Source organism: Priapulus caudatus, unplaced genomic scaffold (genome assembly GCF_000485595.1).
Source record: "Priapulus caudatus unplaced genomic scaffold, Priapulus_caudatus-5.0.1 Scaffold519, whole genome shotgun sequence".
NCBI classification, from domain to species: Eukaryota; Metazoa; Priapulida; class Priapulimorpha; order Priapulimorphida; family Priapulidae; genus Priapulus; species Priapulus caudatus.
The window spans coordinates 37,317-63,034 of record NW_014577580.1 but is presented as its reverse complement, the minus strand read 5'-3'; the positions used below and the strand labels follow the sequence as shown (position 1 = coordinate 63,034).

General features: G+C 42.1%; 2 protein-coding genes across 3 annotated transcripts in view; one reads left to right on the top strand and one right to left on the bottom strand.

Moving 5' to 3' along the window:
* Positions 1-460: 460 nt before the first annotated feature.
* Positions 461-6,015, bottom strand: LOC106811245 (neuronal acetylcholine receptor subunit alpha-9-like). Its single transcript, XM_014814800.1, has 6 exons — positions 5,855-6,015; positions 4,883-5,025; positions 4,384-4,428; positions 4,045-4,154; positions 1,753-2,288; positions 461-1,490 (listed from the first exon to the last, which is right to left on the bottom strand). The coding sequence occupies exons 1-6, from the start codon at positions 5,952-5,954 to the stop codon at positions 1,111-1,113; spliced, it is 1,314 nt and encodes a 437-aa protein (XP_014670286.1). The 5' UTR covers positions 5,955-6,015; the 3' UTR covers positions 461-1,110.
* A 9,062-nt stretch (positions 6,016-15,077) lies between these two features.
* The window catches only part of LOC106811247 (sodium-dependent proline transporter-like), a 43,037-nt gene continuing 32,396 nt past the window's right edge, over positions 15,078-25,718 (top strand). Inside the window, exons 1-3 of one of the 2 annotated variants that reach the window (XM_014814803.1) lie at positions 15,078-15,182; positions 24,043-24,242; positions 24,590-24,721. In XM_014814803.1, coding sequence (XP_014670289.1) covers positions 24,068-24,242; positions 24,590-24,721 — 307 coding nt within the window. In that variant the 5' untranslated portion in view covers positions 15,078-15,182; positions 24,043-24,067. Of the gene's footprint in view, positions 15,183-16,967; positions 17,058-24,042; positions 24,243-24,589; positions 24,722-25,718 lie in introns of those variants that run through there. The other variant, XM_014814804.1, reaches the window with a different exon arrangement.

Genomic DNA, 25,718 nt, shown 5'->3' with positions numbered 1-25,718 from the left:
GTCTACGAAACGCAGACGTAGTCACGTACGCTACATCATGGCGGTCCAAGCGGGCTACCGTACAACATAGGTGTACGGGTTAGAGCGAAAATGTGCTAGTGGAAACCATGTCCGCAGTTTCATACGCGCGTATGCTGGCCCTTCCTGGCCTTATGATACCTAATAGCAAAAGCCTCTTCATCAACGCTGGCTGTACAAACGCTAAGCCCTGACCGCCGCCATGTTCCGCAGGTGGTCAGCATTACCGGTGGAACGCCAGTGCCTTGCTGCTGACCGCGTTACTTGGCCGAGCACCACGCTGCGAATTGCCGGCAAACGTGTCGATAGATTTAAACAACAAATATCAAAGACAGACGTCGAGCGATCCGCTTACAAAGTCGTACGGAGGTAACAAATCATGTTTATTGTTCTATCCATATCCATTTCAATATGTATATGTATATATATATATATACTAGGCGCTGTCGCTGTGTAGTAGAACTACGTGACCAGTGGAATTTTAACTATTGACAAAAGGCCAGGAAGATTTGTTTTACGCACGATTATTCAGTGTATCTGACCATTGTCACTGCGTATTTCTATCTACGGTTGTTACATGGCATACGTCACAAAAATATACACATCGTATGCCACAAAATAGAATTACAAATGCACTGTATTAAAATCTCGATAGTATAATATTAATATAATAGTATATAATAGTAATATTGCGTATGTATATGCGTCTTTAATAGAAATTACAATGCCATCGTCTACAATTCGTCTTATAATAGTGTAAATAGCTCGGATTGGAAATATTGCATTGGTAATATTGCAACCTTTGGTATATGCCACCTTACAAGCTTCAAAGTGGTTACAAAATCTGGTCGCAACCAGTGGTCAGTCGTAACCAGTGGTCCAGTCGCAAAGAGTGGTCATTACCATCAGACAATATATATAACTAATAATTATTGCATAAGAATAAGATCATACTAATCGAGGTTTCTGCGATATGTCACAAGAAGTATATAGAAACCTATTGCGAGTAGAATAATGCAAATTCCGAAAGTATCTAAACACGAAATAATGATCGCACAAGCGCTGCGCGTAATCAGAATAAAAACAACTCTTCTAGCGTCTCGCTTTGCTCCCGAACACGCACCAACCGATAAAGAAACAGGTGAAAAACGCGACAAACATCAGCCTATCGAAGACTCTCGCCACCAGCTTCCACTCTCTCTGTATCGCGTCCAACGCCTCCTTCTCGTCGCTACCGGAATCGGAAGTCGCGACGGTGGCGTCCTCCGGCGACGACAGCTGCTGTTTATCGCCGGGTCGCTGCAGCACGCCGGTGGTGTCGACGAGGAGGACTCGTGCGAGGAGCTGTATGAAGACGAGGCGGGTCCAGGCGGGCATGGAGCGCGTGACGACGCGGTGGTGCAGAGCCAGCACGACGACGGACATGAGCAGCGACAGCACCAGCATGAAGAACGTCAGGTCGTACATGGCAACTGGAAGCAGACGAGAAATGCGAGCAACGAAAAAATCAGATGGACTATACGTATTTATATTCAGAACTGCTAAAATTAAAGTCAAGTTTTACCCCATCGTCTCACGACGTGACCAAGAACTGAGAAATTTACTTGGGATACTGGGAATGGACCCCCGTCCCTCGTTTCTCCACTCTCATAACCTCGTAACTCGGCCATCACAACAACAAGACATATACGGATCTCGTTCATTCTCCCGTTCGATTGCGTACACTAGACGTACCTATGATCGGGACGGCGTTAGAAAATCTCACGGGCATCATGGCGGTCATGTCCATGTTCAGAATCGCCAGCACGACGAGATTCAGCATGGCCATCGTGATTCTCTCGCGAGATTCGATACACAGGAAGAACGAGGCGAGCGCGATCGCCTCGATGGCGATGCACGGCAGCACGACGATCTTGACGTAGGGTGCCGAATGCCGCATCATGTCGACGATGAACTTGAGATCTTGAAACGGTTCGGGAAACGAACCGAACGTCACGCTCTGCATCTTCGTGTTGCAGCGCGTGATCTCCCACTCCTGGTGCGAGTACTGCGAGTAGAAGCAGTAGGTGACGTTGGACAGCGCGATCTCCCAGCCGTGGTGCGCCCACGAGCCGATAGTTAACACGCACCTCTGCGAGTCGAACGGAAAGTCGCTGAGGTCTACCGGACAATAGCTTCGAAACTCGACGGGTATGGCCCAGGACATCCTGCCGTTGTATCGAATTGTGATGAACATTTTGGTGGGAAAATGCTCAATGTTTGCATGTGCGCTGAAAACAAAGGGGGAAAATGGGAAGCGATGTAAAAGAAAACATTCCGTATTCAAGTATTTCACAAACATATCGGGAACTTTTTGGGAACGATGCATATGTATGATATTCGTTTTCACACATATAGGTAAATTGTGAATGTTGCGAAATAGAACACTACATTCCATTTGTAAGGAAACAGCTTTCAGTTTATTCAATATCAACTCTCTAATAATTACTTTTAATTCATCCCTGTGCATTGTCATAGCATAGTGAAATTTTAACAGGAAATGCCTTATTTCATTAGTTTAGTTTAGTTTAGTTTAGTTTATGGTTGATTAGGACTATTGGCTACAACAATTACTCACATAATAGAAGGATAGCGAAGGTACAAAGGAAGGGATTAACGCGCGTTTTTGAGTCTCCTCATTAATATAAGTTTACAATTTACAGTATAAATATAATACATACAATTACAATACAATATAACATAATACAATGCAATGCAATGCAATGCAGTACAATACAATACAATACAATACAATACAATACAATACAATACAATACAATACAATACAATACAATACAATACAATACAGTGCAATACAATACAATGCAATTAAATGCAACGCAACGAACAACACAACAAACACAACACAACACAACACAAACACGACAATACAATACAATGCAGTAAACTTTAACGACCTGGGGTGAGATTCATCAACGTTGCGTAAAGTCTATTGGGTACACAAAGTTTCTAGAGTACGTACGCAAAGCTCGTAGGTGCGCTCGTAGGTGCGATTCATCAACGCAGCGTAGCACGCTGCGTACGCAAATGTTGATAATTCAGTGTAAATCCCACTACGTCCATCGTAGCTGCTGGTTGTTGAGGGGCGTGTCTAGCAGAAACCAATCACACTGCGACACATATCATATCAACCAAACTGACGCTTCTCTTGTATGTAAACCATAATATTTATTGCTCTAGCTGTCTACAGGAGTGCTGGGGGTACTAGTTGATCCTAGTTGTCCTCATTTTCGTTTGTATGTTTGCGTTCAACACTCGATGGAAGCGGCGACACGTAGACGTGCGTGCGTGCGTGCGTGCGTGTGTACGTACACGTGCGTGCGGGCATGCGTGCGTGCGTGCATGAGTGTGCACGTATACGTGCGTGCGTGTGCACGTACATGTGCGTGCGTGCGTGCGTGCGTGAGTGCGTGCGTGCGTGCGTGCATGTGCACGTGTGTACACGTGCGTGCGTGTGCACGTAGGGGGCCTACACGGCTAACTACGAATTCGCTTATAACGAACACAATGCCAAGCTATGACAAAAGAAGCGTCAAAGGCGCCGCCTGTCTGTGTAGAGAGGTAATTATTTATTTATTTTTATTTGAGTAGTAATTTTATAATGTTTTCTCAATAAGATAATGAATGCTTCGGTATGCGGAAATTTCGATTGGTTTACGGCACCTCTTCAGCTCGTGTAAATTTACGCAAAGATTTACGTAAATTTTAGCTTGAGGAATCGCACCTAAAACGGCCTCGCTTGCGTACGCGAAATCGTACGCAAATTTACTAAATAGCTGCGTTGATAAATCGCAACTAAGCAACGTCGATTGCGTACACAAGATTTACGAAAAATATTTTGCGTACGCGTGTTGATGAATCTACCCCCCTGCTTCTTTGTAAATTTCCTAAATTTCTTTAAATTGAATATATACCCGTATTTTCAGCACATTCTATTGCAATTTTTGTATAGGCAAAATAACACACTTGTTATAAAGGTAAATGTCCGGTCTCCAAAGGGACTCAGAGGCTAGTCGGATACTGGTGATGTTCGAGTACTTAGTTGGATCCCATACCATGTGCTGATCTTGCCACACCTAAGCACACATAATAAGAGAGAATAAAAAATAAAGAAGATAAATAATAAAATTAATCTTTCATCCAATAGGAATGCCCAATTTAACCTTTTACCCAAACCGTTGTAACAGGTAACACACAAATTGAAAAATGCCAAAAAAAAATTATAAAGCTAGTTTAAGTTGGAACTACAACCTTGGGAGTGGTTTACTCTGAGCTGGCTTGAATGTTGAAAGTTGGCGTACTCACCATTCTAAACCAAACGCTCAGCGTCAATACCTCGCGCACCTCATCCTGAAAAGAAAATTTCTCGGATTAGTCTAAATTATCGCATCGCAGCGCCACCTCTTGGCGAATACTAGGATTTTTCTAAAATGCCACTAAAACTACAACAGACTTAGACAGATCGAAACTTTCAAACCCGAATAGGAACTTATAAGTTATTACATTCGCTAAATTAATACACAGCGCATATTGTTGCAAGTAAATATTATTCACCAGCAGTGATAAACAGAGTGGGTGCTCACAAAGTGATATTACATATGACAATGTAATATGTCACCAAGAAACTCGTGTTTGCGAGTCTGACTCCATTCACATTCATATTGTCCGAATTTAAAGTCGAACACGAAATGTTTGCATATATATACATAAATACATAAATACACACATACATATATATATAAAGAGAGAGATATTATATATCATTCGCTAATAGCACGTGGTGGTTACTGAATGAATAACTCACAAGTTCCTTGATGTTTCTGATGTACATCATCGTTCTGAGTGGCACGGCGTCACTGACGTTGATGACCGGCCTCAGCTGCTTGTCGTAGTCCTTGAGCAAGGCATCCTTCAATCGTTTCTCTACTTTCACATCGTTTCGTACATCTATTATTTAAGCCATGGCGTTTAAATAACTTAATTTATTAATTTCAGGGTCATTGTTAGGGTTAGGGTTAGGGTTAGGGATATAGTGGTTATGGTGATGATGATGATGATGATGATGATGATGATGTAGCTCTAGTACTATAGCCCGCTTACATTAACTGCCGCTGGCGGCAGTTAATGTAAGGGATATAGTGCCGGTTGTGGTGATGATGATGATGATGATGATGATGATGTAGCTCTAGTACTATAGCCCGCTTACATTAACTGCCGCTGGCGGCAGTTAATGTAAGCGGGCTATAGTACTAGAGCTAATGATGATGATGATGATGACTGAGCCAAGCCATATTACGTTATCGTATCTAAGTTAAGGAGCTCGCTAAGGAGCTAAGCTAACTCATGTTGCATTGGGTGAGAGAGGTCAAAGCCACATGTGTTCTGCTGGGCAGTTGACAGTGGGCAATTCGCCGTTGGCTACAGGCAATGTAATACTATCAGGAGTTAATGAAGACAAACGTCTTCATTAACTCCTGATACTATCTACATTTATTTGTGGGTGGCAACTGCCCCCCCCCCCACCTTCTTGGCCTCCATCCTGCTAGCTACGGCCCTGCAAACCTATTTAATGCAGAAGGTAAAGGTGATGTGCATCAAGCATTACCATGTTAAGCATAACATAAGAGTATTGCTGGTACTGTAGTACTAGTCCTACTGAGAAGTTGTATTTATTATTATTAACCATCATTTTATTATTGAAACGGTCCAAGTGCCTGTGCCGCTGGCGGCCAGTTAATGTAAGCGGGCTATAGTACGAGAGCTACTCTGCACTTACCATCCCGCTCGTCGTCATCGTCCGCTAGCTGGCTGTGACAAACGCGAAGCACGCAAAAGAGCGCCAGAAATGCAACGACGACGACGTGAACCGACCACATTATTACGGTTATACACTATAGAACATAACAGTCGCTAAACACTCGGTCGGCACTCTCACTCAGTAACTCAGTCACTCACTCGTGAATCGTATCAACCACTAGTGAGGTATAGAGACAAGAGGTAAGCTCTCGCTGAAAAATTAGCTGGTGGGCGGTTCCCCGTTGCCCCGACATCTGTAAACAGTTTTCGGGCTTGCCCGGGTGTTGGGTTAACCGCAGTTCAACACGGCGCAGTACGTGTCGGTGACACCACCCGCGCGTCCTGATAGCGGGCGCGCGCGTGTGATTGACGGCCGCCACACACGCACACGCTCGCACGCACGCACACATAAACACACATTTAGACCACTGGCAGCAAGATCAAGCCCGCACGTACAGCACACACGCGCGCCATTGACTATATATATACAACATATATGTATATATGTTGTATATATATGTTGTATACATATATATATGTTGTATATATATAGTCAATGGCGCGCGTGTGTGCTGTACGTGCGGGCTTGATCTTGCTGCCAGTGATTTAGACAGATATACACGATCGTACGTGCGCACACGCGCGTACGCATGCACATGCACACGCGCGCACATAAAACACCTCCCACACACACTCTTTCGATCTCGTTTACAAACGCGCACGCACGCACGCACGCACGCACGCACGCACGCACGCAGGCACGCACGCAAACACGCACGCAGGCAGGCACGCACGCACACATAAACACACATTTAGACAGACATACACGATCGTATGTGCGCACACGCGCGTACGCACGCACATACACACGCGCGCACATAAAACATCTTCCACACACACTCTCTCGATCTTGTTTACAAACGTGCACGCACGCACGTACGCACGCACGCACACATGCATGCAGGCACTCAGGCATGCACACATAAATACACATTTAGACAGACATACACGATCGTATGTGCGCACACGCGCGTACGCACGCACATACACACGCGCGCACATAAAATACCTCCCACACACTTTCTCTATCTCGTTTATAAGCGCGCACGCACGCACGCACGCACGCACGCACGCACGCACGCATTATATATAACTCTTCCACACGCTCCTTATTCCCCCTCCCCATCCTCCACGTGCTCCTTTTTATCCTCCACTGGCTCTATAAATAGCTCTTCTTAAACTAGTTTTTACTTTTCGCTTTCTAATTCGATGCTTAAAACTTGTATAATATAAACAAAATAACATTTCCCATGCAGATAAGAAGTATGTGCGGACATAGATCTGACTCTAGAGGATGTCATGTAACAGCATAAGGAATTTCGTAAGGCTGAGCTAGGGCACTGTGAACTTGAGGCGATAAAGTTCTTGCATATCACACTACCCGTGGATAAAACCTTTTAATTTTAAATAGATTCAAGTTGAAGTTATTCAAATAATGTGTTTTGTTGCAGATAGTGGGTATTTACGAACAGAGAGAGGGAGAATATGTGTGTGTAGAATATAGAGAAACGGCCGGGCACATTACGACTTATAGTCCAGTGGATAAGCACATAAAAATAGGCACATTGTGCAATTTTGGTTAGAATTGTGAAACTTTGCACACGCATAATACCAACTGATATAGTCCCAATTGAACAGCGCCTCCTGGCGGGTTAACGGGTATTTTGTTACACCACTCTTTGGATTTTGGCTATAATTTCAATAATACTCATCCAATTTATTCAAGAAATAGCTCAAAAGATTCGTAGATATCTATACTAATATTTGAGAAATAATTTATTGAGTGTGGTTATCTTTATGTGTTGTAATAAAATAAGGTTAAAACCAATGAAATGGTTAAAAAATGCAAATTTCCCTTCCACCGATATATCAGAAATTCTATGGGCTGCACGAGCATGCCATGTCAAAATGTTCCTTATTTAGTAGGCAAATTCATTATAGGCAAGACTGCAGTGACGATGATTTTTGACATATCGGTCATTTAATATGCATGTTTTCATTATTTTTAACCATTTCATTATTTCAACCTTATTTTATTACAATTTAAGGATAGCTACACTCAATAAATTGCTTCTAGAATATTAGTATAGATCTACAAATCATTTGAGCTATTTCTTGAATAAATTGGATGAGTATTCTTGAAATTATAGCCCAAACCCTAAGAGTGTTATAATGCAATACCCGTTAACACGCCAAGGGAGCGCTGTACGCCACCAGATGGCGCTGTTCATTTGGCACTATATCAGACATTTTTAAGGACCTCATGTAGTACGTGTGTGCAAAGTTTCACAATTCTAACCAAAAGTACACAATCCATGTGCTTATCCGCTAGACTATTAATAGAAATCCTATTCACTCACTCTTCTGCCTCTCTCTCTCTCTTTCTCTCTCTCTCTCTCTCTCTCTCTCTCTCTCTCTCTCGCTCTCTCGCTCTCCGCCCTCGTCTCTCTCTCTCTCCTCTCTCTCTCTCTTCTCTTCTCGCGTTGTGTCCTAGAGATTCTTACTATCTGAAGCTATTATATTCTATGTCAGCATGCATCGATCAGCAATAGAACAGCCTACAAGCACATACAAATTTCTAGGGCACAATTTATTGGTATAAGTCCAGAAATGCCGCTTACGTGCCGAGTATGGGTGCTAGTGACAGCTTTACTGTCTGTCTGCACCGTACCGAATCTCGTGATCTACTGTAACTACATAAACATTATAGCGCGCAACATGCGTTTATGCGTGCACGGCAGTGACAGCTGAGCGGGAGCAGGATATAAGGGCGCATAAATGATAATTATGCGTACTGGTACCGAATAGGCTTGAACCAGCGAGAGAACGGAGAAAATGAGAGAGAGAGAGAGAGAGAGAGAGAGAGAGAGAGAGAGAGAGAGAGAGAGCCAGAGAGTTGCTGAGCGAACTGCTTCATTCTCTAGCTTCCTGCCCGTGGTATGTATAAGTTATTTGTACAACGGTAAATAGTCGTACAACTATGATTGTTTTAATCTGGTACCATAAATCTAGCACAGCCCGTTCACCTTAATTACATTAATTAATTACACAGTGATGCCATTTTCAACCCACAGATGTCGCCGCAATAGGCCTATGTCCAGTGCTAGCGCAAGGCTTCCTTCTATTGGCTGCGCTATAATATATACATATATTATATGTCTCTAACTGTGCCAGAGGCTCAACTCCTATTGTCTGTAATATCTGAATAAAAAACTCGGACTTACTTCCGGTCAGTTTATGTCTTTGAATCTGCAGCAGAAAATGTTGGTTTCAGTGAGGCCCGCCGAGAAAACTGCAACAGCATATATGTATAGTGACGATTAATTGCGTCATGCAAAACCCAGAGATTTGATCAGAGGTTAATAATGACAAATTTGTCATTAGTAACCCCCGGGTTTATTTAGATACCTGTTTTCTCCCGAATCCAAAATGATCGGTATAAATGTCTAGCGAAAGCAATAACAAGTGCGGGAATTACGTTTCTTACGACCAAGATTCACCTTAACCCCCGCTACAGGACAGGTACAGGTACAGGTGCCTGTATCGGGAGTCAGTGGCTACACGGGTATAGAACTGCCTTGTACACGGATAATGCAGAACTCGTGCCGTGGAAGTTGGAACGCACGGGACCGCCTGATATAGAGTGTGCCCCTAGACAACGTGACTACGGGAGGAAATGAACTCGGGAGAATTCATTCGTCCTTCATACCAATGAGATAACGTTCAGGCGTATTGGGAGAAGTTTTTTCTGGCACGTAACCTATCCCCCATCGGTTGAAATACTCAGTCAGACTACATTTAGACTTACATCCGCATTGACTGACGGTAAGCAGCGTGAAAGCTTGTGTTACTACGCTTTCCACTTATATGCTACGCGCCGTCATTTAATAAACAAAATAATGAACGAATAACTGGACATATAAATAAATAAATAAATAAATAAATAAATTATAATAATAAATTAGACTGGTCCGTGCAAGCCTGACGGTCATGTGTCTAGTGTAGGACAGGTGGCTTCTCGCAAAGATCCGAAGGCGAGTATCTGTCTAATTTAACTGCGTGGGCGAATCGCAAAACATGCTGAGCCTTAAAAAACGACATTAAAACTTTATATAACTCATCTTCGTCAATTTTAAAAAAAGCAAACCAATTACAACCCAATGTGTACTTTAGAGCAAAAAACAAACAAATAAAACGTCTGCGCACGTACGCTAAAAACCTAGACCTACTTTGATCATTCTATCTCAGCCATGATTGGCCGATTTGCGCAGGTAATGCAGGTCGGGGGCCCGTTAGCTAGTCACAAATTTAGTCTTAAAATTTGTCTTCATGTTAACTATCTCTATATATTATCAGGAGTATATCAATATATTTGATAGACTATTGACTATAGACTATAGACTATTGATATATTATATATATTGGCAGAATACATATATATATAAATTATATATATATATATATATATATATATATATATATATTGGTTATTATGAAGACTATTGGCAGAAACATCGTAAAATTACAGTTTTTCAGACGCGGTGCATAGATGTCAAGCCTACGAGACAAAGTTCATATTTACGTTTACTAATTTTATTTCTGACAACTAAAAACAGGCTCCAGGCTTTGACAGGGCCACATAGTACATATACACAGTACCGTAATCAGTGGCGGATCCAGGATTTTGAGATAGGGGGGCGCATCCGCGTAGCCAGAATTTCATTTCAGGGGGTGCGGATTTTGTGATAGCGCCGGTGCGCACGCTTTGCGTGCCGAATAAGGGGGAACAAAAAATAGGGGGAAATTGAATCCGTCACTGGTAATAATCCGATGTGTACGTTTTTACCTTGAATCCGTCACTGGTAATAATCCGATGTGTACGTTTTTACCAATGCGGCCCAGCCCAAAGTCGGCTGTTGCCTCATATATATACGACTTCTATAAAACCGCAGTAACCTTGTGTTTGACTGCTAAGTTAGCAAGGGCTGCCAAGGGTTCCAGCGTATTCAACCGACAGCAAGGTACGTGATAGTTCACAAACCGTGACATTTACATCGACCATCTAACATGATGTGTCACCATGATTGTTCATGATAAGCTAAATCGTTCGCTAAATCATCTAATTTAGTAAAGGCTAATTCAATACAATAACGATGGTAACTGCACCGTTAACAATATAATTTTTTTAAAGTTACAATAATGTAAGGTAAGCAGTTAGTCTGCCCCTCGGTGCTGAAATGGATGCACCAGTATGTCACCATAAACAGTACAAGCTAGTGTAGTCGGTTAGTTCCTGCACGTCCTCTACGTAAATAACGTTAGCATGCTAGATCTGGCGAGGAAATGTCACGACACGAACGTACACCGACGGTTGCATCGGATAATTGAACTCAAAAAGCATAACAACTCTGGTAATTGACGCGTAATTTCTTGCTTAACGCTTGCATGCCATTACTCATGATGAAATGGCCATAATGCACTAATAATAGCAATCCTAATGCTCTATTAATAGCAATTCTAATGCGCTATTAATAGCCCTCTAACACACTGCGCGCCATACACTAATGTCTCCTTATATCCCAAATGTTTGCTTCCTTTCTGTTCGTTTCGATATTATCGCACCTTATTCCTCTATATTATGAACGAGACGTTTGTGTGCGTGTGGCGGACCACTCTCTTTCTAAACCACCCGCCAGGCTGCCATCACGCATGGCGTGGATGACAGGCGAATGCTCGCGATTGTTTCCGGTTCAAGAAATTTTTTATTTTCAACATCCGATTTCCGTCACTTTCGGTATACACGAAAAATATTGCCGCGATCAATCCACTAACAGGACGAGAATTGCCGAGGAACAGAAATGGAAACGCCAAACGTGCCACTGCTTATATACAATAATGTAATCCCAACAGTGTATAGATAAGAAAGATGTAACCCCACTCTGTTGGGTTGCTGTATCTAGCCACAGCATCGCACGTTCACTGGTAATTAGAGAGTCGATCCGCATGCACGTATGAATGAAGCAGTGGATGAAGCAGTGGATGAAGCAGTGGATGAAGCATGAATGAAGGATGCAAGAAGGAACCTACAGCGAGAGAAATTCACTAGACGTGTAATCTAAAAGTCATGGCAACTAATCGAAACGTGATCATTCTAGGTGCATGACTCAGTAGGGAGTGTCTATATTCAGGCCGGTACGGGAGATTACGGTACGCATATATTTGCTAATATATTGACTAATCGCGCGTCAATAAACTCAATATTCACAGAGAGTATAGCTAAGACATGTGTCTATAGGTATCTAGAATATATTATGCAAATGATCTCCCGTACCGGCTTGAATTCATATACTCTCTGTGAATATTGAGTTTATTGACGCACGTACGATTAGTCAATATAGCAAATATATGCGCGCGGAAGTGAATTACAGATGATTAAATTTCTAAAATTCTAGATACCTATAGACACATGTCTTAGCTATACTCTCTGTGAATATTGAGTTTATTGACGCACGATTAGTCAATATATTAGCAAATATATGCGTACCGTAATCTCCCGTACCGGCCTGAATATAGACACTCCCGACTCGGTATTAGGTATACGTGCATGCCACCTATGAGCTAGATGTCTGTTGCCGACACAATTACTCTCATACTACTATCAATAAAACATCATCGGCAGTGATGCATCACTAATAAATCACTTTGGGCGATATAACGCCATATGGTCAATACGGCGATGAATCTTTAATTCGCGGCAGCATCAAATGCGTTCCATTTATGATTGAGAGCGGTGTGGTCCAGCGGCGATGAACACCAAGACAAGGCGGTCCGACCGGAACATTGGGAATCCATAGTCCGTCCATACACGCTTTTAACCTAAACACACGACAGACTGACACTCTTGGCCTCGTATCACTCATATTCACGTGATCGCACGTGAATTAATTATATGAAGTCTACTGGTCTTTGATATACGAGTATTTTATCATTACGTTATATGTCGTTACTATAATCCCTGTCGAAGTTGCATTTTGTTTCCAAATTTAGAATACATGCTAATAAATTCAGAATAGTAAGTAATTCCCTGTCAGCCCCCCCCCCTTCCCACCCGCTTCTTGCAGCAGCTGCTGTCCTTGCCAACGAAATCCATTTATGATGTATATATTCGACATTAGCAAAATTTATTCGATTATAAAGTCGTACTGAAATGTTTGCGAAGAATGATAGCCAGGTTTATGCCAATCAATTTCGCTACACGCTAAGCGAGTAAAATGCAGGATTATCTTGAAATAGATACGGAAGTTCTGTTTATATTATTCACCAATCGAAAGAAAAATAATCAGTAAAAACGCCGTGAAACATGTATCATTCTTGATTTAATGTATATGGTGATGTTTTTTTTAATTCGAAATTATTTAAGTTTTACATGTTTAAAGCATTAATTTGAATTGGAGAATGTTTATTGTAATATGTTCTTGTGAGAGTGTGAGTAGAGTGCGGGCATTAACATGGTGTGTCGGTGTGTGCGTGCGTGCATGCATGGTGTGTCAGTGAGCGCGTGCGGGTGTGCACGCATTGTATATCAATGTGCGCGTGCGTGCGTGCGCACATGGTGTGGCGATGCGCTCATGCGTGCGTGTGCATTTTATGTCAATGCGCGTGTGCATGTGTGCGCGCATGATGTTTCGGTGCGAGCGTGCGGGCGTGCACATTGTATGACGAGCGTGCGTGCGTGCGTGCGTGCATACGTGCGTGCGCGCGTGCCAACCGCGCGCGTACAATTAATGATCAACGCGTTTGCAAGATAATGCTCTGGTGTGTGAAATTTCAACGTAACCAACTGGATGTACAAATGCAATACAAAGCGACCTATTTCAAATTTTTTCTCTGCATCCTGAGAACTGTGATCAAGACTGAATGGTTAAAAATGCAGTTTATCTAAATGAATTTACATCGTCTAATTAGTTATCTCTCGAATTACCTGTGTGCGTGCATGTGTGCGTGCGTAGATGCGTGTGTGGTGTGTGTAGCATATATAACGTGCATTAGTGTAGACCATAGAAATATATAGAGACACCCATATTACTTCTATATTATTTCTATATATAATACTATCTATATTACCTATACCTATATTATTTCTATGGTGTAGTGCTGTCAGACGTAACACAGACGTTATGCCGAGTTGGCGTGCCTGTGCCGGCAAATAGCCAACACACCGTATCGCGCGACGAAGCCTCGAGTATGCATGCGCCCAGCAGCAGAAAATAAGTGCAGCAGAAAATACGAGGGCGCATTTACAAACACAGGCAGTCGCACACACGGCCGGAATGCGGCGCCTGTGACAAGGGCCTCGGGCATTCTTGAATCGAATGGCCGCGTACAATACTCTGCCCCCACCCTCACCCCTCACCCTCACCCTCACCACCACCCCGCCCACCCCGTCCCGTGCCCGTAATGCAACGCATATTTCGTACTGGTGAGAATCCGTTCTCGCTGCTCAAACTGCGAAGGAGACACACCGAGCAACCACAATACATGACATGCACGTCAAAAGTTGCAGACAGAGAGAGAAGGGGCAGGGAAGAGACCGACAGAGAAAACGAGAGAGAGAGAGTGAAAGAGAGGGAGAGAGATATAATATAAAGGGATAGATAGAGAATGAGAGAGGGGGAGAGACAGAGAAAAGGCTAGAGAGCCAAAGATAGAGAAGGAGAGAGATGGGGAAAGGAAGGAAGGAGAAAGGGAAAGAGAAGGGGGTTCAAGGGAGATAATGAGAAAGAAATTACATACTGACTTAATTCTGGCGACGATCCAACAACCGAGCTGGAATAAATCAATACTAAACTACAGGCTAGAATCTATCTGTTGGTGAACGTACAAATCGACTGAGACTTTGGCAACTAAGATGACTCCAATCGCAGACGTCTGCAATTCTGTAATAAGTCACAATAATTACACGAATCAGTGCGGAATCACGCACGACAGCGTAACTCAAGGCCGTCACTCCCGTACGAAATACAGTGTTCCCGTATGACGAACGCCCCCGAGGGCATGACAGTAAAACTCGCTCGTTATATTAGCCATTGCTAGCCGTGCCAGTGACCAATAGACTCGCACCTGCCTGGCGGGAAAGTCTAAACGCACGTGCGCCGAGCGCTGTCATATGATATTATATGCACGTATTCTTAATTCGTCATACCCTGTCACGATATCTAGAAGAATAAAAAGAGACTTTGACGACGAAGGTACGTGAGCATGTTTGTCTTTCTACTTTTGGTTCGCATAATTGTATTATTGCATCAAAATGTGGCGACCTATTGCATCTGTATGAACCTTGCGCCGTCTTTTTCCGGCATGCTGTGAATGTGTGCGTTTCACCGTTGATGCACCGCTGTGCTGTTATGTAAGGTGTTTATTGTGAATGGTAGCTATAGAGATGGGGCTGACGGCCATCCGGTCCGTTGAACTCACCTTGTCTCTCGTTTTTTGGCGGGGAAAAAATATGAATGCCTTTTGTCGCGGATTACGTTCTGGTTCCCCATGTTGATGTTGTTGTTGTTGTTTTTTTTTTTTTTGTTAGGCATTGGTCTCTAAGAGTGATGTGAGATATTACGTATAGCCTTCTGTGGGAGTAGTACTAACTGACAGGGTTTAATCACACGTACGTGCTTCTGTAAATTGTGCATTAATTGTGCACTTCAGCGTGCGTCAGTGATGAATCGAAGTATGTGCAAATAAAGATTTTGTATTAAATAATGTTTTAATGCTATGTAATAACAAGCATATTCTACATGTAGCACGATTTAGCATGTTTCGCAACGTCTCGGTGAAATAGGTCGCATATGCTATGTTACGTATTGCGTTATATTCTTATACGTGTCGGTGTCCCATACACGGGATATAGTAAAGGTAATTCGTCTGCATGTGGCCAACTAGCTGTATCGATATAAAGTTGAGGTCTCAATCACTAGTTAGTTCCCAGAGCACCACGCCACGCCGGTCCAGACTGCCCTCGAGACTTGTCAGCTTCGTTTTAAGCATTTTCAGCGTGTAGTCGGATCCAGTTCCACACACGTGAACGGCGAATCGGTCACCATGGCTACGGCACTCGACGGAATGTTACAATTACACGACAAGACAAATCTTACCTTTCATGCTTTCTAGACTTCCATGGGGCAGCTACCTTGCGTGCATAATGCAAATTAGTGCACTCAAATTATTCAATCTATATGCTTAATAAATTTGTCTAATAATTAATTAACTCACTCTAAAATACCCAAAATCTTTTTTAAAACACGAAGAGTCAAGAGTCAAAAGAGACAAAGAGACAAAATAGTGCAATGGTAAACAATTGGCGGAAGGCTACTGTTGTGTGCGTCCTAGATTCAACTGACACAGTCTTGTCTTACTCATCCTCCACCGCCCGAACCCGGTGTTCCCCTTCCCCCCACGTGAGGAGCGGTACACTATGTTGTTACCTGCTTCAACAGGTGTTCGTTTCGGTGGGCACGAATAATAGCGGTCAATCAATACGCGGTACAGCATTCAGGTAATGCGGGTTAATGCCTCCGTCGTTCTGCGTTGAGTGTATAGACAGACCATCGCATGTGTGGCATTTCGTTAGCGGTGGTGTCGTGGAGGGGTTGTTGACGCGTGGGGGTGTCGGTTGAGCAGTAGAGACGTTGCCGGCGCGTGCTCGCCTGCAAACCGAAATGCTAATCCATGCTAAATCATTGGCTCACAGACACAATCTTCGCACTTTCTTACTCGCTCTCTCTCTCTCTCTCTCTCTCTCTCTCTCTCTCTCTCGCCCTGCCCCATCTCTCTCTCTCTCTCTCTCGCTCTCTCTCGCCGTGCTTCACTTCTCTCTTTCTCGCCATGCCCCCACCTCTCTCTCTTTCTCGCCTTGCCTCTCTCTCTCTCTTTCTCTCTCCGCCTGGCGCCCCCTCACGACAGCTTATAGACATGACTGCATCATAGCCACATTGTAAAACAAAATTAACGAATTCTGCTTCACCATCGTCCTGATCTACCCAGCGTGCCAGATTGAGCGCGGGACTGTGACAAAGAAAGGAGCGAGCACGTGACGCCCTTCTCCTATTTGTGCTTCCGTACTTGGGGTAGGCGTGCATATGTTTGCGTGTTTGTGCTTGTCGTACGTGCTATACTTGTCATTGTCGTACGTGTTTGCGCATGTCGCACGTACTTGTCTTTCGTACTTGTGCTTATCGTGCTTGCGATTGTCGAACGTGTGTTTGCTTTTCGTACGTACTTGTGTTTTTCGTTCTTGCGCTTGTTGTGTTTGTGCTTATTGTATTTGCGCTTGTCGTTCTTGTGCTTGTTGTGATTGTGTTTGCCGTACTTGTGATAGTTGCGTTTGTGTTTGTCGCACGTACGTGTGCTTGTAGTGCTTGTGCTTGTTACGCGCGCTGGTGCTCGGCGTACTTGTGCTTGCCGTGCTTATGCGCGTCTTACTTGTGCTTGCCGTGCTTGTGCTTGTCGTTCTTATACTTGTCGTGTTTGTGCTTGTCGTGCTTGTTCTTGTCGATCTGATAGTTGCAGTGTTTGTGCTTGTTGTAAGTACTTGCGTTTGTCGTGTTTGTGCTTATGCTTGTCGTGCGTGTGGATCATCTCGTCAGCTGCAACACTGACTGCACTGACTGATTGACTGCACTGCATTGACTGCACTACATTGACCGCACTAACTGATTGACTGCACTGCATTGACTGCACTAACTGTTTGACTGCACTGCATTGACTGCACTGCATTGACTGCACTGCCTTGACTACACTGCATTGACTGCACTGACTGATTGACTGCACTGCATTGACTGTACTGCATTGACTGCACTGACTGATTGACTGCACTGCATTGACTGCACTGACTGATTGACTGCACTGCATTGACTGCACTGCATTGACTGCACTGACTGATTGACTGCACTGCATTGACTGCACTGACTGATTGACTGCACTGCATTGACTGCACTGACTGATTGACTGCACTGCGAGTGACTGCACGCTGCATTGATTGCGCACTGACTGATGTGGACTGCACTGCATTGACTGTATCTCTTACCTGTTACGTTATCACACGCATCACTGGGCTGTTATATCGTGTAAGACTGGGCGGAGACTGGATGGATTGCTGTTGATCCTAAACGCTGCGCGCGGATGAGACGCGCAGTTCCGCTGGATATGCGCGACGCGACGCGGGGATGTTCAAGTATGAAGCGCTGTCCACAGTGGAGACGTGCGCCAAATTCGAGGTCCGGCGCACGTCTCCACAGCGGTTAGCGCGGATGGTCTGTAGTTTTAGAAGATGACAGTGATTATATATGGACGATATTCTAGGAATTGGAGATTATAAAACAGTAACAAAAATCGCTCAGTCATGCTCCAGATTAGCTGAATCAAAAAGATTAGAATTTAATCCAAAACAAAGACAATGCGTTATAAAATTAACAAACAAAGAAAGGATAGAGAAGGAGATATTAATAGGCAACCAAGTAATCACAAAATGCACCAAATATTCATACGTAGGAGATTTAATTAATGAATATAGGAGGTTATAACGATATGATAAGAGTTCGAACTGAAAAATGTAGGTTATGATGAGGAAAATATTATCATGGGCAGAGAGCAAAATTATGGAAATCATACTATAGAAGCAAGAGTGAAATTATACAAATGCACAGTTTTACCTTCCTTCCTAAATAACAGTGAAACATGGACTAACTTAACTAAGGAAGAAGTAAAAATGTTGAAGGATTTCCAAAATGAGTGCCTGCGCAAAATAATAATCACGCAGAAAATGCAGAAAAATTTACCGAAAAGCATTGAAAGACAATAAAAACTCCAAGGAAAGATACGGGGAAATCAATAAAAATAACATCTAGTTTCTATACGTAAATCGTGGTAAATACATTAAAAACCCATTATTTTATTGAAAATTCCCATATTTACTTATAAAACATTCAAGAGATGGCGCTGTGGCATGTAAACATTGGCGCCGAACAGAGCAAATTGCATGCAGCGCCCCCTTCCCACACTATATGTCTATATTGCATATTGCAATAATTTGCATATTTTGTCACGTGGTTTATGTTATAACCAATCAGATGTAATCGCGGTGAGAAGCGAAGGGAGAAGCTGGTGGAGAAGGAGGAGGGGGAGAAGGGAGAAGGTTGGTGGAGAAGGGGAGGGGAGAAGCTGTGGAGAAGGAGGAGGGAGAAGCTGGTTGGAGGAGGTGGTGGAGCAAGGAGGAGGTGGTGGAAAAGGTGGCAGGGAGGTGCCTTCTGCCTGGCCCACCTTCTCCTCTCCACGACCTTCAACACCACCTTCTCCACCACCTCCTCCTTCCACCAGCTTCTTTCCCCTTTCTTCCCTTGTCTTCATCTCCACCAGCTTCTTCCCCTCTCCTTCTCACCAGCTTCTCCCCTCCTCCTTCTCCACCACCTTCTCCATTCTCCCCTTCTCCTCCTTCACCATCTTCTTCACAGCTGGAAGTGATATGCAAATTATCTCCTGTACCGGCCTGAATATAGACAAACCAGTAGAATTGAGCCAGAGCCGAGAAGCGCCATCTGGCGTGGAGTTTGCGAACAGAGCATCAACCTCTGTCGTGCTAGTGTGCTATATTTTGATTAAATGTTTAATGAATGGCGCACTCGTTCACTCGACAGCGAGTGAAAATGCCGAAAATTTTCCTCTTCTATGCGAAATGCATCGGCCGCGGCATTTATAAGATTTGCCGTTAGATAATAGAATAAATTCTTGTCGCATATATGTATACGCGTTACTATACAGGACTTGCTTAAGCTTTAGTGCATAACCCGCCACTTGTATCAGATCTCAATATTTTCAGGTAAACAGTTAATAACAAACAGTTTAACAGTTAATTTAAGAGTTATAAACATTTTTTTATTAAATATTGACATTGCTAAAAATTATACGATCTAATTCTTTAATAATCTATATAGTATATCAGCAAGAATAAGACTTTGGGAATAGTAAGAATTCCTACTTTGCATACGATTCCAAACTAATTGCAATGCTAATAGGACGTGTTTAAGTTCGTTGAAAACAAATACAATTTAGTAGAAGGATGGATAAACCACTAAAGATTGATCGCCACTGATCACTACATTGTTTAATTTTTATGTTGTTACGTTGTTACATTTACACACTGTTACGTTGTGTACGCTGTTACGCGTTGGGGTGTTTACGTTGTTACGCTGTTACGGTTGTTACGTTGGTTCCATTTTACGTTTTTACGTTTTACGTTTTTACGTGTTTGCTGTTCGTGTTACGTTGTTACGTTGTTACGTTGTTACGTTGTGTTATGTTGTTACGTTGTTACGTTGTTACGTTGTTACGTTTTTACGTTTTTATGTTGTTTTGCTGTTACGTTGTTACGTTGTTACGTTGTTTCATTGTTATATTGTTACGTTGTTACATTAACACACTGTTACATTGTTTCGCTGTTACGTTGTTACGTTTTTACGTTTTTACGTTGTTACGTTGCTTTAACGTTGTTAGGGTGTTACATCAACACACTGTTTACGGTTTTACGTTGTTACGTTGTTTACGGTTGTTTACGTTTTTACGAGTTGTTACGTTGTTTTGCTGTTATATTGTTACGTTGTTACGTTGTTTACGTTGTTACGTTTTTACGTTGTTACGTTGTACATTAACACACTGTTACATTGTTACGTTGTTACGTTGTTACGTTGTTACGTTGTTACGTTGTTACGTTGTTACGTTGTTACATTCACACACTGTTACATTGTTACGTTGTTACATTGTTACGTTGTTACGTTGTTACACTGTTACGTTGTTACACTGTTACGTTGTTACGCTGTTACGTTGTTACGTTGTTACGTTTTTACGTTGTTTACGTTGTTTTCGCTGTTATGTATTGTTACGCTTGTTACGTTGTTACGTTTATTACGTTTTTACGTTTTTACGTTGTTACGTGTTATTACACACCTTTAGTAGAAGGATGGATAAACCGACTACAAGATGCATCGCCATGACCACTACATTGTTATATTTGTATGTTGTTTACGATTGGTCACATTAACACACTGTTACGTTGTTACGCTTACGTTGTTTACGTTGTTCATATGGTTACGTTTTTAGTTTTTACGTTGTTTCGCGTTACTTGTTAGTGTTACGTTGTTACGTTTGTTACCTTGTTATGTTGTTACGTTGTTACGTTTGTTAGTTGCCTAGTTTTTACGTTTTTATGTTGTTTTGCTGTTACGTTGTTACGTGTGGTATTTACGTTTTACGTTGTTACGCTTGTTTGTTGTTATATTGCCTTACGTTGTTACATTAACACACTGTTACATTGTTTTGCTGTTACGTTGTACGTTTATTACTTGTTACGTTGCTCGTCTGTTCCAATGTTTACGTTTTTACGTTGTTTCGGGCTGTTACGTTGTTTACGGTTGTTACGTTGTTTACGTTGTTTACGTTGTTTATGTTGTTACGTTGTTACGTTGGTATACGTTGTTACGTTTTTTACGTTTTTTATGTTGTTTTGCGCTGTTACGTTGTTACGTTGTTACGTTGTTTCATTGATTATTATTGTTATTTGTTACTTAACACACTGTTACATTGTTTCGCTGTTACGTTGTTACGTTTTTACGTTGTTACGTTGTTACGTTGTCACGTTGTATACGTTGTTACATCAACACAGCTGTTTACGTTTGTTAACGTTGTTACGTGTTCGTGTTACGTTTTTACGTCTGTTACGTTGTTTTGCATTATATTGTTACGTGTGTACGTTGTTACGTTTTTTACGTTGTTACGTTGTACATTAACACACTGCTTGACAGTGTTACGTTGTTTACGTTTTTACGTTGTTACTGTGTGTTACGTTGTTACTTGTTACATTTTTACACCACCACTGTTACATTGTTACCGTTGTTACGTTTTGTTGTTAGTTGTTAGATTGTTACGTTTTTACGCTGTTTACGTGTGTACGTTGTTACCTTGTGTACGGTGTATGTTGCTTACGTTGTTAGCGTTGTTAGCGTTTTTATGTTGTTACGTTGTTTTCGGCTGTATAAGTAGCTTGTTACGGTTGTTACGTTTACGTTTACGGTTGTACGTATTAACACACTTTAGTAGAAGGCATGGGATAAACCACTAATAGTTTGATCGCCACTGACCACTACATTGCTTATATTGTATGTTGTTACGTTTGGTAATTTTAACACACACTGTTACGTTGTTACGCGCTGTTCTACGCTGGTTACGGTTTTACGTTGTTCCATTGTTACGTTTTCGTTTTTACGTTGTTTCGCTGGTTACGTTGTTACGTGTCACGTTGTCTACGGTTTGTTAGCTTGTTACATTGTTAGCGTTGTTAAGTTGCTACGTTTTTAACGTTTTTATGTTTTTGCGCTTAACGTTGTTAGTTGTTACGTTGCTTCTGTTTTACGTTGTTACGCTTGTTTCGTTGTTATATTGTGTTACGTCTGTTACATTAACACACTGTCTAATTGTTTTGCTGTTACGATTGTTACGTTTTACGTGTTACGCTTGCTACGGTTGTTATCGTTAGTTACGGTTGTTATTGTTACATCAAGCACACTCTGTTACGGTTGTTACGTTGTTACGTTGTTGCGGTTTTTAGTTGTTGACGTTGTCTTTGCTGTTATATGTTTACGTTGTTTACGTTGTTACATTTCCACACTGTTACAGTTGTTACGTTTTCGTTGTTTACGATTGTACTTTGTTACATGAGTTGTTACGTTGTTACGTTGTTACACTGTTACGTTGTTACGCTGTTACGTTTGCTTACGTTGTTCCGTGTTCCGCTTGCTTACGGTTGTTCACGTTTTTACGTTTCCTGTACGATTGTATGCTTTTTTACGTTGTTGAGTTTGTGTTTACGTTGTTTTGCTGCATATATATTGTTACGTTGTTACGTTGTTACGTTTTGGACGGTGTTATGTTGCTACATTAAAAACACTGCTTACATTGTATACGTTGTTACGTTGTTACCTGTTACGTTGTTACGTTGTTACGTTCTTACGTTGTTACCGTGGTTACGCTTGTTACGTTGTTACCTTGTACGTGTTTACGTTGGTTACCGTTGTTACGTTGTTTACGTCTGTACGCTTGTTACGTTGCTAACATTCACACACTGTTAACAATTGGTTACGTTGTTACGTTGTTACGTTGTTACTTGGACGTTGCTACGTTGTTACGTTGTTACGCTGTTACATTGTTACGTTGTTACGTTGTTACGTTGTTACGTTGTTACGTTGTTACATTGTTACATTGTTACGTTGTTACGTTGTTCCGTTGTTACGTTGTTACGTTTTTACGTTGTTACGTTGTTACGTTGTTCCGTTGTTCCGTTGTTACGTTGTTACGTTTTTACGTTTTTACGTTGTTATGTTTTTACGTTGTTACGTTGTTTCGTTGTACATTAACACACTGCTACATTGTTTTGCTGTTACGTTGTAGCGTTTTTACGTTGTTACGTTGTTACGTTGTCACGTTGTTACGTTGTTACATTAACACTCTGTTACGTTGTTACGTTGTTACGTTGTTACGTTGTTCCGTTGTTACGTTGTTCCGTTGTTACGTTGTTCCGTTGTTACGTTGTTACGTTGTTACGTTGTTACGTTTTTACGTTGTTACGTTGTTTCGCTGTTATATTGTTACGTTGTTACGTTGTTACGTTGTTACGTTTTTACGTTGTTACGTTGTACATTAACACACTGTTACATTGTTTCGCTGTTACGTTGTTACGTTGTTACGTTGTTACGTTGTTACGTTGTTACGTTGTTACGTTGTTACGTTGTTACGTTGTTACGTTGTTACGTTGTTACGTTGTTACGCTATTACGTTGTGTAAACATTGGTACATTGGAACATTGTTACATTGTTATGTTGTCGTTTGTTACCTTGTTCCGTTAATTACGCAACAACGTAACAAACTATTGACGTTGTTAACGTCGAAGTGACAAACTATTGACAAGTTATTGGCGTTGCTTACCCGTTGAGAAAATTAGTCTGCTTTTACTTTACCGTCTGAGAGAAAATGTTAGTATGCCTAAAATTTTACTTCATTGCCCGGTAGATCTGTTGATAAGGTATCACTCGCGATGGAGAGCAATACAGACCATCTCGACTCCAAGTCATCGTCGGGGGAAGGCGAAGAGAACAAGAGTCGTGATCATTGGACAGGAAAACTAGACTTTCTTCTCAGTTGTGTTGGCTATGCAATCGGTCTGGGTAACGCCTGGCGCTTCCCTTACATCTGCTACACGAACGGAGGGGGTGAGTCATGTATTTTTTCGCTGCAGAATTGTTACTAACTAGATTTGAATTTACGTTACGCACTGTTTGTCATAATTCGCTATTAAGTATGAAACGCAATCTGCTGCATTTACGTGGCGAGCGTACGTTCCTTCCCATCCTTCTACTATGAAGGGAAACGGTGTGGGGAACCATTCCTATAGTTTCGCAAATTAAAAATATGCCCGATTCTTATAAATCTTAAAAATCTAAAATTTTAAACATCGGTTACTTCCCGGTTCCCAGATAATTACGATTTCCCAATCCCGCGTCCCAAAATAACCTGCCCCCTTCTACCACACTCTTAATATCGGTTGACATTTTAATAGGAGCTTTCCTCGTTCCGTATCTGATCGCGCTCTTCGTCTGCGGAATGCCTTTATTCTTCATGGAGGTGGCGATGGGACAGTTCTCGAGCAGGGGAGCGATTGCTGTGTGGAACATCTGCCCGCTATTCAAGGGTAATGGATAGCATTGTTAGAGCGAGTAGTAGCCGTTTGAGAGGTGTGCGTAATACCAGTAATGGATTACATGTACATTTATTAACTTGGTAACATTTTTGGATTCGTCTTATATATAGAGAGATTCCCAATTATATTTATACTATATATACATATTCAATGTACAATTACAATAAACATATTCATGTGTGTACTATCTTTTTCACTCTTGCGCGCGCGCTTTCCCCCTCTCTTACTCGCACTCTCTCTCTCTCTCTCTCTCTTGCACTGACTGATTGACTGCACTGCATTGACTGTATCTCTACCTGTTACGTTATCACACGCATCACTGGGCTGTTATATCGTGTAAGACTGGGCGGAGACTGGATGGATTGCTGTTGATCCTAAACGCTGCGCGCGGATGAGACGCGCAGTTCCGCTGGATATGCGCACGCGACCGCGGGGATGTTCAAGTATGAAGCGCTGTCCACAGTGGAGACGTGCGCCAAATTCGAGGTCCGGCGCACGTCTCCACAGCGGTTAGCGCGGATGGTCTGTAGTTTTAGAAGATGACAGTGATTATATATGGACGATATTCTAGGAATTGGAGATTATAAAACAGTAACAAAAATCGCTCAGTCATGCTCCAGATTAGCTGAATCAAAAAGATTAGAATTTAATCCAAAACAAAGACAATGGTTATAAAATTAACAAACAAAGAAAGGATAGAGAAGGAGATATTAATAGGCAACCAAGTAATCACAAAATGCACCAAATATTCATACGTAGGAGATTTAATTAATGATATAGGAGGTTATAACGATATGATAAGAGTTCGAACTGAAAAATGTAGGTTCATGATGAGGAAAATATTATCATGGGCAGAAGAGCAAAATTATGGAAATCATACTATAGAAGCAAGAGTGAAATTATACGAATGCACAGTTTACATTCCACCCTCTGTCGTGCAGTGTTTTGCTGAATTGTTCAATGAATGACGCACTCGGCCACTTCCGAC